The sequence below is a fragment of the Prionailurus bengalensis genome, chromosome C2 (assembly GCF_016509475.1).
Source record: "Prionailurus bengalensis isolate Pbe53 chromosome C2, Fcat_Pben_1.1_paternal_pri, whole genome shotgun sequence".
NCBI classification, from domain to species: Eukaryota; Metazoa; Chordata; class Mammalia; order Carnivora; family Felidae; genus Prionailurus; species Prionailurus bengalensis.
In genome coordinates, this window is record NC_057350.1 from 58,053,795 (window position 1) to 58,066,935 (window position 13,141).

The window sequence follows — 13,141 nt, forward strand, 5'->3', positions numbered from 1 at the left end:
AAGAGAAGAGAAAGGGGGTGGAAGAAGAGAAGGCACTAAACCAGAGCGCTGGGAGACAGGATGGGAGGCGGAAGTTAAGAAAAAAAGAGAGGTAGGCAGGGGTAGAATGGTGTGTAGCTTTGGAGGTGAGTAAAACATTGCAAATCAGTGGGTGGAGGGTGGGGGAGCCCTAGTGATGGAAGGGGCGTGCTCTTGGCGGCAGGCAAGCATTAGTTTTAGCTGCGATAGGCGGCTAAATCCTTGTTCGACTTTTCGTCTTATTGGAGCCACATTTACGACTATCTGATGGAGATGGCAGAACCTACATACAATTAGTTAATGGTATCAGGACTGAGTACGTGTGTCTTCTGCCTCCAGCACCCCTCGGGACAGTCCAAACTGTCCACCGCCCCTGCAGAACCGCCAGGGGCTGTGGCTTCAAGGTCAGGCCACCAGGGCTGTGCGTGGCGGGTGGATGAAGAGGGCAGAGCGCGCAGCCATCTGGGGTGAGGGAGGGTCGTGGTGGATCCCAGACCTCTTAGGGCCAAATGCTTAACACTTCCCCAGGTCCCTTTACCGCGGTCAGCTCAAAGGAAAACAAGCAATGAAAATAAAATTACACGTGCGAACATGCAAATGAAACAAAACCAAAGAAAAACACCACCGCACTCTAGGCGCTCCGATGGGGGAATCCATGGCCTCCTGTTGCCAGTCGCCCGGCGAGGACAGCGGACAGCCCGGCGGCCGGAGAAGCAAGAGCGAGAAAGCAAACCTTCTGGGGGCCCCTCTCCTCTCTCGGCTCCGTTGACCCCTCCACCAAACCGCCCCTCCCAAGAGAAAGGAGCAAGAAAGTCGCCTGTGCAAACAAGCCTCGGAAGGCTGGGGGAAGTGGGGCTGGGAAGAAAGAAGGGATTCGGAGAGCGCCGCTGTCCCGGGAAGCAGGAAGGAGAAAGTCTCTCCTTTCAGCCCCCTGCGTCCCTGGCGAGGAGGGAGATGACTAGTTCTCCAGGCTGTGTTCAGCTTCCTAGACAGGGACCTTTAGCGTGGGCAACGGAAGGGCAGCCCATCCTACCATTCCCTCCTCACCACTCCCCCTCCTCCTGTCCCGGCACCCCGCCAGAGGGAGAGCGCGGCCGGGGCGAGGCGAGCAGCCAGCACGATTGTCCCACCGCCCTCCGCCTCCGTCAGCGCCGGGGCAGCGGTGGACCCGCGAGGGGCGGAGTGGGCGAGACCATTGGAAACATTTGGAAGGGGGGACGAGGCGGGGACGAGGCAGGAACGAGGGGCGGGGCCTACTAACCTATTCCAGATTTTCCTGTCCTCTTGAAAGCCCTGCTTTGGGAGAAACCCGTTATCAAAGTGGAGAGAAGAGATTTTTTTTTTTTTAAGGGGGAGGAGCGTGTGTAGGAGGGCGGGGTGGGAGGAGACGCGGCTTGCAGTCGGCGATCAGACGGGAGCTGGAGTTGTGCAGGGAGGGCGGGAGAGTCCCAGCGCCGGCTCTGAGGGTCGGCTTCCTCTCCCCCTCCCGTGCGGGGCGGGGTGGTGCGTTCCGAGTTCCCAGGAGTTCGAGGCGGGCGGGTGCCGGGGGGAGGGGAGTGGCGGCGGCGGCAGCGGCGGGCGGCTCCCGCCTCAGCCTCGGCAGTGGCGTCGGCGAAGGCAGAGTCGAGGCAGCCGCGAGCGCTCGGCTGAGTGTCAGCCGGTGGCGACGGCTCAAGAACTGGGAGTTGGGGACGCGCGCGCCGGACCTTCCGCCGCCGCCGTTGCCGCCGCGGCCGCTGCTGCCGCCGCCCAGAGCCTAAGGCGCCGGGGCCGGGGGAGCAGGGGGGGCGGGCGAGCGAGAGGGCCGGGGGGAGGGTGGGGGATGGCGCGGACCCCGGGGCCGGCCCCGCTGTGTCCCGGAGGCGGCAAAGCACAACTTTCCTCCGCTTCTCCCCCCGGGGCCGGGCTCTTGCTGCCACCCCCGACGCCGCCGCCGCTACTGCTGCTGCTCTTCCCGTTGCTGCTCTTCTCCCGGCTCTGTGGTAGGTGAACCTCGGCGGCCGGCGCGGGCTGAGGGAGGCGCGACCGAGGGTCCCGGCTCCACCGCCGGCCGGCGCGGGCCGCCCTCCAGGGCGGTAAGGCGGTTGTGCTCGGCGGTTGACTGCGCTAGAGGGTGCCGCGGACTTTGGCTGGAAACTTTTCGCCGCGCCCGGGGCGAGGCCCGGGAAGGGCCGGGGCCGGCTAGTGCTGCGCCGGGCGGCCGACCGGCCGCTCCCCTCCCCCGCTCGCCGCTGCCCGATGCCGAGTGCTGGGTGCGCGGGGAGCTCCTTCGTGTTTGCTCCGGGAACCGTTACCTCCTCGCTCATTCGCGGAGGAAGTCGAGAGCGCGGACTTCTGGGCTGGGGCGAAGGTGCCGGGCTGCACGTTTGCCGCCTCCTTTTTTCCCTGGTGAAACTTGAGCTGTGAGTCCAGATACCTCCAGGGACCAGAGCCCGACGGGATGAAGCCGTAGGCTCCCAACCCCTCCTGGCCTCCCGCTCTGGAGAAGGCACCATGTTAGCCCACCCTGCAGCATTCCTTACAGTTCTCTTCCGTCCTCCGGCCCGGTTCTGCCCCGGCAGCCTCTGGATCGCTTTGCATTGAGCCCGTCGCTGCCTTCCAGTTTATGGGACGTCTCTCACACTGTCCATGTTTATTATAGCGAACGCTGTTTGTCCTCAGGACTTCGATTTGTGTGTTAAATACCTGATTGCATCGATTGTGCTCTGGCTGTTCAGATTAAAACAGACCCCACGCCTCGTCCCCTCCTTTTATGTTACAGTTTTCCTATCACATTTGGGGGCTAGTCTCTGTAAATTCTGTTCCTAGGTATCCGAGACTAGAAATCCACTTGTTATAAGGATCCTGTAAAAAAAAAAAAAAAATCTGGCGCCTCATGCAAGAGAGATGGACTAAGTGATCATTAATGGAAGGCGGTGATTTGGGAACGTGAGGCCACACCAGTTTGGGGGGATTAGCTTTGGCTTTTGGTAATACCGAAATACCGCAGGAAGTTACTCATTCGAACACTCAACTTGGTGAGGAAGGTGAAGCAAAACTTAACGCTTGCGCAAAGATTAGTGTAGCTAAGACATTTTTATTGGTACATAAGGCTGCTGTTGGATCTGTGTTTAGTGGGATTGTAAATGAAACCAGAAGTTTCATTAGTGTTTATTAAAAGGAGAGATGTGTGCGGATTTCTGGGATGGTGTGATTTAGAAGAAAGAGAGTCCTGTTCCGGGAGGTGTGTCAGGGTAGTTGGTTTATGAGGGGAGGCAGAGTTTTCAAGAGATTGAGTGCCCCTTATAGGCTGAGAATCTCCTCTACTAATTCACCACCGCGTTTCAAGCACGGTAATGAAAGTTTCTGATTTACAGGGTATAGCCTGATAAGTGGCTTGTTATCTAATCTGCATTGTTTCTGTATCTCCACTCCCCAGCTGTTTGGTTCCACAACACAATTCTTAATGCTGCTACCTCTGTAAATTGATGCAAGATTCTACGTTGAATTTGTATACTGTTCTTTGCCATTAGGGAAGATGGTGGATTACAGTTGAGTGGGAGAAAAGTTGGAGGGGGTGTTAACAGTTTACTATCCTGATTTAGATTGTGTTAAGGACTAAGTGAATATTATTTGTACCTCTAATAAAGGCTTATCTTGCTAAGCAAAGCCTTATAGAAGACTGAAACTAGGTGACATGTGCGTATAATCAAAGATACTGAATTTGAATAATAATTTCATAGTGCTTGTTCAAGGGCTTGTACAAGGGCTGATTACTTTTGAAGGAACACACGGTTTTCATGCAGAAGAAACGTGTGTTTTTCTTTAAATCCTTTTTGGTGATGTGCTATTGGAGGGGCTTGATATTTTTATTTAAGGTCCTAAAAATTCAAGCAGTATAGGCAAATGGACTGTGATTTAGAGCAGGTGTAAATTCAAGTTTTTAGAGTCAATTTTGCTGGTAGTTGTAGAGACAGGCACTAGGTTTGTGTTTCTGTGCACTGTTCTTTTAAAGAGCTTCCTTTTCTGGCTTGTAGTGTTAATAACACCCTAATTTGTGAACCCTTATGACAAGTTTTTTGTTTTTTTTTTTCCATCAACCTCTCTCTATTTTAGAATTCAGTCTTTGAGTAGGGCACAGTTGTCCTGACTTATGGGTGCTTAGTAAGTATGGAAGTAGAATTGTCTTCATGTAACCTGTTTGTTGATTTGACATTCGTAGCACTCCTTACAAGGTTTTGCGTATACTAATGTTTGAGTAGTCAGTTTTAAAATTGAAAAGATTTTTAGGCTTTAAAGAGGTGATTATCCGATGATTTGTTAATCAGAATATTTTACTTGTTTGACACGTACAGTTTTTTTTTCTTTTTGCTGCTTTTTTGGATATGCTGCTCACATGTAGCATGACCTTAACTATGCTCAACATCTGCAATGTCATCTATTAGTACAAGATAATTTTTATATCCTGTTCATGTGCTAAAACAAAACCCTTGCAACTGGTAGATTTGATATTCTGAAAGGTGTAAAAAATTACATATATTTGCTGTTTTGAGGGTGTATACTATCTGTCTTATTTGAAGAACTGAACTTTTAAAGTGACAATTTTACAGGTTTACAAACTCTGTTTTTTGTTTGTTTGTTTGTTTTGTTTTTTAAGCCTGAGAAATTCTTAGGTATAAAGGTCAAGGGGACTAGATTTACAACATCAAGTGACTTGATAAGTCCCATTTATTTAAATCCCATTTTTCTAGAATTCCATATTTCTTTTTTTTTAATTGAAGTGTAGTTAACACACAGTGTTAAATTAGTTTCAGCTATATTTCTTTATGATAGCAATATTCAGTTCATATGTGATCAGATTTATCTCACTTTCCTTCCAACATTCTTCTTGAAAGGTAGAGACTGTTAGCAGGGGTATGGTATCAATGAAGGAGATAATAAAGCCTGTTTGGTCTTTGTCCATTCCTATTTGAATCTAGGATTCCATGACTTTACGTTTTCATCAAGGTTTTATTTAATGATAAATGACGATAAAGAAGATCTATTATTAAATTGAATCTTGAACAGCACTTTCAGTACTTTCTGTATTCCTGGCACTTGGTAGGCACTTGGGGACATAAAGCATGAATAAGGCAGAGTTCTGGCTTCAAGGAGCTTACAGCATTGTGATAGACATGAAGACAATTGTTGATTATAGGACAGTCAAGTGTTTATGATAGAGATCTGCATGAGGTACTGTGGGGTTGCCCAGAAGAGGGATTCCAAACGCGTTAGGTAAAGATAAATGTGAATTGTGAGAAGTAAAATTACTTTTTAAAATCAGTGAGGCAGATCTGAGTGAGATTAGACATTGTGGTAGGTGGTAGAAGTTTGTTCCTGTCTCTTTCTGATCTTTATTGTTTAAATACTAAATGGGCAGTTTGATTCTGAAAAACAGGCTGCCACTTAATAGCTTTGTGAATTGTTGGCAAGCTATTTAACCTCATCTTAAAAAAAAAAAAAGATATCATCACCTTGTGTGTAGAGTTGTTGAGAGAACTAAGTCAAAGAATAAAATAATAAAACAGTGCATGGAATATGGTAAACATTCAAGTGTTAGTAGCATTGCACATTATAAACTAACTTGCCTGGTATTTGCCATTCTTCAGTTCTACCCTAATGTCTTGAATTGAGTTTTCAAGGTAATTAACTTAATCTATTTGCACTTTACAGCTTTTTTTTTTTTTGAATGTGTAGCGCAGTCAGTGCTCTTTAAATATTTGTTAAATTTGTTTCAGATAAATATTCAGAAGACCAATTCTTAGAATATGAGGATACAGTGAAATTAACTTTTGTAATTGTATGGAACCAAGTTGAATCTTCCCTTGATGATGTGGAATGCATTTTAAGATTTGGCAGTTCCCTAAGGTCACTTGGAATGTATTGAAAATGTAGAGTTGGAGAAAAGTGTCACAAGTAAGCTTCTACCTTATCAAGTTACTGATAGTATCAGGTTGGAGCCTATAATACGTACTGCCCATATAAATCTTTCCGCATTCTTAGCAGATATAATTGGAAAGTGAACCAAATTTAAAAGTAAGCAAAAAACCCCAGATCTTCCTTTCTTGTATTTAGCCATAGCATCAGAAATAGGAACTGGAAAAAGCTGGGCAATTTTATATTTGTGTGTGCATGTGTGTATTTACTGTCTTGTTTATTTCATTATGCTTAAATATATTTAATTTAGTGATTCAGGAACTCTAATGGGCATTTTGCATTTGTATAGGTAAGAAGTTAAACTTATGACTTCTTGCCTATTATTTGAAAATTACTGAAGAGAAGCTGGCTAGGATACCTTTGTTAAAAAATAGAGTATTTTGACATTTTGTGATTTGCCCCTTTAAAATTAGAGTAAATAACATATTGTTATAGCATATTCTATAATCCATTAAAGTCCTTATAACAGTTCATAGTAAGGACTAACTAGTTTGTGAAAGATGTGGCATTTAATTAATAATGGCTATTAATATATAAATTTAGGATAAAATCAATCCTTAAGTTAGTAATAGAATGATTATTAAAGATGATTTTATGTTCCAAGCATTCAGGTCCAAAAATGTAAGTACATAAATGTCATACTTTTGATTACCTTTTTTATTTTTATCTAACATTTTTTAAAGTCTTGACTATGTATCCTTTCCTGAATTTCATAAAACTTAAGATTTCTATTTTTTTTTTAAGTTTATTTATTTTGAGAGAGTGAAAGAGCGAGCACTTATGGGGGAGGGACAGAGAGAGAATCCCAAGGAGGCCCAGGAACCATGAGATAATGACCTGAGCTGAAATCGAGAGTCGGATGCCTAATGGACTGAGCCACCCAGGCACCCCAAGATTTCTATTTTTATACTAGGTTCTGACATTTATTAATTTATTTAAATAAAATTTATCCTGACTCTTTATCAAGGGTGAGCCTTAATTTTTTTTCCTAAATGACTCAATTATTATACTATAGATAATTCATTTTAAAACTTTAGTGAGAGCTTCCCCTTATGACTTTGGAAACAGCCATATTGCAGGTACTGTAGTCTATTTTATACTCATGCTATACTATTTTTAGTACTATTTTATAATAGTACTACACTGTTTTAGGAACGATCTTGTATTGCATACTTAATCTCAATTTTACATATTCTCTTTCATATAGCATACAGGGTGATTGTTTTTCTTGTAGTCCTATTTACTGCCCAACATTCATTCTGCTAATTAAGATGAGTAGGAAAGAACTACCTGTTGCATTGTGTAGATATTCATAAACTGGAATTTGAGGCATGTGTAAAAATATGCCATCTCATAACTGGATTAAGTGGCTAAGAATTGGCAGTATGTCTTTCAGCACTTCAGATGATTATTTTGTAGGTGTAAGATAGTAAATTATACCTGTGGATCTATAGATAGGAAACTATTTTTTAAAAAACTTTGATTTCCTTGAACTTTAATGGCTTAGAGAAATCAAACTTGTTCTTATTTTAAATAGGTTAGCTTTGCACTGAGTGGAGGCTTTTTAAGCTCTCAGTTTAGGGTTATTCAGAAGAAATAAAGTTGAAAGGAAAGACGGTGCTATAAATCACTGTTCTCAGCTAGCCAGGGTCAGCAGAAGTAGGGTGTGCAGTTGGGTTCAAATCTTAGTTACTAGGGAATCTTTTTCAAGTAACATTCAAACAGGCTCCACTGTGGATTTACTGGATTGACAATTTTTGCAAGAGGGGTGGGGAGGAGAGCCTGGGGATTGGGACATTTGTAGTTTGAGAGACATCTTCAGATGATTCTTCCCTTGATGAGTGCTCTTTATTACAACATTTAAATTTATGATTTGACCAGATGTGGTTCTTCTTCTGAAAGAAATATTCCACTCTTTTGTTCACTAATGTATCAGAAGTGCTTGGCATATAGTAGGCACTCAAATTTCTTTATTTCAGGAGTTTAACAGCAAAGTCAAATTTAAACTAGCACTGTCCAGTAGAAATACAATATGAGCCATACACAGAATTTTAAGTTATCCTTATGCCACATTAGAAATAGTAAAAGGAACAGGTGAAATTAACCTTAATCATGTATTTTATTTAACACAGTATAACCAAAATATCATTTCACTGTGCATTTGATACTAAAAAATTGAGATATTTTACATTTTCCTTCCTAGTTAAGTCTTTGAAATTTGGTGTGTATTTTAACTTACAGATTGTTATTTAAACTAGCTGTATTTGATGTGCTCAGTAGTCACGTGTGGCTGGAGGCTACCATATTGGACAGTGCAGGCCTAAACTATATGTGTCTCTGAAGTAGGTAATGCCCGTCTCTGGTCCTTACTCATAAGGCCTAAAATAATATTACTCTTCCTGCCTACCTAGTGAAATTCTGAAATAGCTGGTTTAAGATCGGTTTTCTCTGTGAAGCCTTCCCTCACCACTTCTTGACTAAAGTGAGCTTCTCTTCTTTCTAGTTACTCTTACATTTGTTATGTAGTATTTAATTACAAGTTGTTTTGTAATGTGTGCTCTTTGCAGTAGAGATCTTGCCTCATGCTTCATTGTATGTATCATAACAAGTATTGTAATAAACAAAGATTATTTTTCAAACTATATAGATTTTATTAACATTTGCTTTTTTGCCCATTAATAACTGTTTAAGGAATTGACCAAATTTGCTGTAACATAATTGGCATGAAGAGAATACTTGGTTAGGATTTCATCTTCCATATTGAAGTAAAATAATGAAATAAAATAGAATAATAGCTATAATAAGTAACTATGAAACTTTTGTGAACTTGATTTTATTTCTTATCTGATCCTAGATATCTTTCATTCCTTAGTCCCTGGACGCCTACCCTCTTTTGTGTTTAATAATGTGACATGTGGTCATTAGAGGAAAAAGCACACACATTCTATTCACTTTTTCTTTTCCTTCATGTTTTTAGGTTTAGAGCAACGTTTGCCAAAGTGTTTCTGTTGAATTCAAGTCTCAGAAGATATGTTTCTGGGATAAAATACTGTGGTTAAATAGACTTGGGAATGGAAAAAAACCCAGCTATATAACCCGCTTATGTAAAGTCACTATATACATTAATATACTAATAGCTTAAAAAATTATTCCAAAAAATATACTGTTTTACAAACTAATTAAAAAAAATCTTTTTTGTGTAATACCTGTTACATTGCAGAAGCTATGTTGTACAGAACACACTCAGAAGTATATCCCTAGAGGGATTTGTATATTTGATATTATTCCTACTTTGACAGTCCTATTCCTACTTTTCTAGATGGGGGGGAGTGAATACATACATATTGTCTAATAAGCTAGAAGAGGTTGGTAGGTTTTAAAGATGTTGCTTGATGAGATAGTTCTTCATTGGCTTTTCTTTTTTTCTAAAAATTCGTTTTTGCTATCTTTAGGTTTGTGTCTTTATTCCCCATTGTCTTACCCATTTTGAATCTGAGATGTTTGCAGAATTGATCTTCTAGGAGGAATACAGTTTTTTTCCTTTGGTATTGTAAAATCAGCTGTGCATTATTTATCTCAGGGCATACGTAGTTTAAACAGCTTATGTGTGACATGCCTCACTTTGTGTATATCACATCTCACCCTGAATTTGAATTTTCAAAATAAAGTGTAAGGTTAAGATACCTAATCTGTTTTGTAATGGAAATATGTCAGTGTTGTTATTGGGAAGGACCTGAAAAAACCAAGAGGCAATTATAAATATAGGTGCATAAACTAAGACTCCAACTCAGTGTTGAGAACATTGTATACAATTAACAATGTGCTTGATGCCTTTTTTTTTTTTTTTAATGCTTATTTATTTTTGAGAGAGACAGAGTGCAAGCAGGGGAGGGGCAGAGAGAGAGAGGGAGTCACAGAATCTGAATCAGGCTCCAGGCTTTGAGCTGTCAGCACAGAGCCTGACTTGGGACTTGAACTCATGAGCCATGAGATCATGACCTGAGCTGAAGTCTGACGCTCAACCGACTGAGCCACCCACATGACCCTGTGCTTGACCCTTCTAATGTCTTCACTTTAGAGGAAAACCAAAAATGTTAATGAAATAGTAGTATTGGTGAACTGTGGTTCACAATCATATTCATATAGTAACTATTTCTATGTGTTATCCATGATAGACATGATTGTCATTATTACTAGATTATCTTAGGCTGTTTTGAAACTTATTAATATGATTTCTAATTTAGTCTTAGCTATTGTGGGCTAGATTAAGATTCATTTCATAAGTGTCCTGTCATTATGAACTCCAAATTCCCTTCTAATTTGATTCAGATTAGAGATAATCATTCATGGCTAGAAGTTCAATTTAAATATTGGCTAAGTCACACCATTAAACTGTCTAGTTTTTAAATGTGCTTAGGGATACCCTGGTTACTTTATTTTAAATGCAAAATTTTTAAAAGCTTCTCTATTTTATTTATTTTTTATTGAAGAGATTCAAGTGGGAGAAGGTACTTAACTACAGTTTTATCCTTCTCATTACGGACATAGGGCTAGAACATCATAGCATTTTTCACTAAACCATGAGTCTGCATATGTTAATGGCTCTAGCAGCTGTTCTGAACCTCAGATTTCTGCTTGTTAAAGTTAAGAGATAAAAAATTACCACGAACAAAAACCTTGAGTAACATGTTCAAATAATCCGCTTGTATTGACTGTCAACTTTTATAGTAGCTTCTCCATTCCTATAAGCATTGTAAGTATATGATTATAAATCTATGATTATTTTATACAGCTTTGGCTAGTTCATCTGAAAACCAGAATGAACTTTAATATTGAAGTATAATGGTAAGGAATTCCTATTCTCTTTCAAATTGTTACTTCTGTTTGTTGTACACTAGTACAATGCCAAAGATTTATTTATTTTTTTCTTTTAAAGCTGGTATAGCTTCTATGGTTACCGGACTGATTTTGAATAATAAAAGAAGGCATATCAAGGCCAGAATTAATAACACTAATGAAGACACCTATTCTTAGGAAGAAATAAGACTGGTTAACTTTGACATTCTTTTCCACATTTAAGATTGTGAAAACCATTTCAAGTTTTAGATTCGTAAGAGTTAGCAATTTTTGGTGGCTATTTTGAAGCCATGCATTGCTTATCAAACTTATTTTTCCGTATGTGTATAAAAGGATCTGGACATTGACACAGTTTTGTTATATTGATGTGAAAATGTTTAAATATATAAGTAGTTGGTGAAATTTGTATAGAGCATGCAAAAAAAGTCTCTTGCCTTGTAAAAGTTTGAATCCTAACAACATCTGCTAAAATATAAAAACAACTCTGAAATTGCCTAAGAAAAATGCAGATCTTTGAGGATACTACTATTGCTTTGCTGCCCTCTACAGTCATCTAAAATAATCGCTTTTGATTTTTCTTCCATCAGATGATTAAAATACTTACGTGACCTGTGAGTCGGTTGAGTAATATTTACTGTTAAAATATATTTTTTAGTTACTCACAATAGTTGATACATACCTATAATGCAAAAACTAAAGGACTTAGAATTGGAGCAGGGGATAAATTGGGGACTGAGCATCAACCAGAAAATAGGTAAAACAACACCAACTGAGAGCTAGGTGGTTAGAAGATATCACAGTGAAATAAGACATGGTGGTTGGTCCCAAGTTTATAGACCTATTGGTAAGACTAACTGTATGTTAAAATATATACAAAAAAGGTGTTTGTAAAAACGTTGCAAGTAGTATGGTACAGCCTAAAAGAAAGATCAGTAAGACCTGGAGAGTCAAGGAAAGCTAAGTAGAGGAGACGAAACTTTTGAGTTGTGTCTTCAAGAATGGATTAAATTCAGACAAGTAAAACAGGGTTATATTAAAACACAAAGGATCTGTTACACAGAAGGGGCTATGCAAGGGGCCTTGGAGTCTTTGCACTTAATAAATGTAAATTTTAATTGTTAGGAGATTTGGAATTAGTAGTGTGTGTGTGTGTGTGTGTGTATGTTAAGTCCAGTTACTTAGCCTCTCTGCCTGTTTCATCCCTAAAAAATTGGCTAAGTACTTCATTTACAGAGTTGCTGTGAAAATTAAATGAACTCCTTAAACTGCACAATGTAGTGCTTTATAAATACAACTAACAATAATGCAAGGGAAAGTGAATTGTCTTATATTAGAAATATAAAAGTATTGTGGGATTATAGAAGAAGGAGCAGTTTTACTGGCAATGGAAGAAGACTTAATAGAAGGCCTAATTTTGTAGCTGAACCTTGAGGGAAGAATTTAGATTTCCATTTGTGAGGGAAATTCAAAGAGAAAGAGGGCATTCCAGGCTGAAAAGATCACTGGACTGAGAATTCTGTGGAAGGAATGTTCCTGTGTGGTTCAAGCATGAGCTTTTTGTAGGGAAGTCCTGGATTTTTAAATACTTTACTGATGCTGAGGAGAATGTGTATGGTAGGCAGTGAGGAGCTTTTGAAGGCAAGTAACTACTGAATCTGTCTGATTTGAGGATGTTGTATTGCTCTGATCGCAGTGTATAAGATATATTGGAGATATGAGAGACAAAAAGGAATAGCCATTATAATCGTTCATGGAAGAGAAGGTTGTGAAGACAAATAGCATTTTGGTAGAAGGCTTGAACGGAGTGATGGATCTGAGTAGATTACCTAGTGTTTGGATATCATAGTGGGTGAGAAAGGAAGAGTTGGATCTGAACTTAATGCTTCTCTTTTGAATGGCTAGAAAAGTATGGTAAAGGTATTGATTAGTTTTAGTCCAGTAACATTTTGGAGGCAATTAAATTGCGGTATCTTTGGGACATATTTTATTTTTTTTATTTTTTAATTTTTTTAATGTATGAAATTTATTGTCAGATTGGTTTCCATACAACACCCAGTGCTCATCCCCAAAGATGCCCTCTTCAATGCCCATCACCTACCCTTCCCTCCCTCCCACCCCCCCATCAACCCTCAGTTCTCAGCTTTTAAGAGTCTCTTATGCTTTGGCTCTCTCCCACTCTAACCTCATTTTTTTTCCCTTCCCCTCCCCCATGGGTTTCTGTTAAGTTTCTCAGGATCCACATAAGAGTGAAAACATATGGTATCTGTCTTTCTCTGTATGGTTTATTTCACTTAGCATAACACTCTCCAGT

At 40.5% G+C, this 13,141-nt stretch overlaps 1 protein-coding gene across 3 annotated transcripts in view; it reads left to right on the forward strand.

The window, feature by feature from the left end:
- Window positions 1-1,568: 1,568 nt before the first annotated feature.
- Window positions 1,569-13,141, forward strand: part of NECTIN3 (nectin cell adhesion molecule 3) — a 136,020-nt gene continuing 124,447 nt past the window's right edge. For 2 of the 3 annotated variants that reach the window (XR_006299354.1, XM_043594095.1), the window contains exon 1: window positions 1,813-2,000. Coding sequence is in view for 2 of the 3 variants with exons in the window: in XM_043594095.1 (XP_043450030.1) it covers window positions 1,841-2,000 (160 nt within the window). In the remaining variant the exon portion in view is untranslated. Of the gene's footprint in view, window positions 2,001-13,141 lie in introns of all 3 variants that reach the window. The other variant, XM_043594094.1, reaches the window with a different exon arrangement.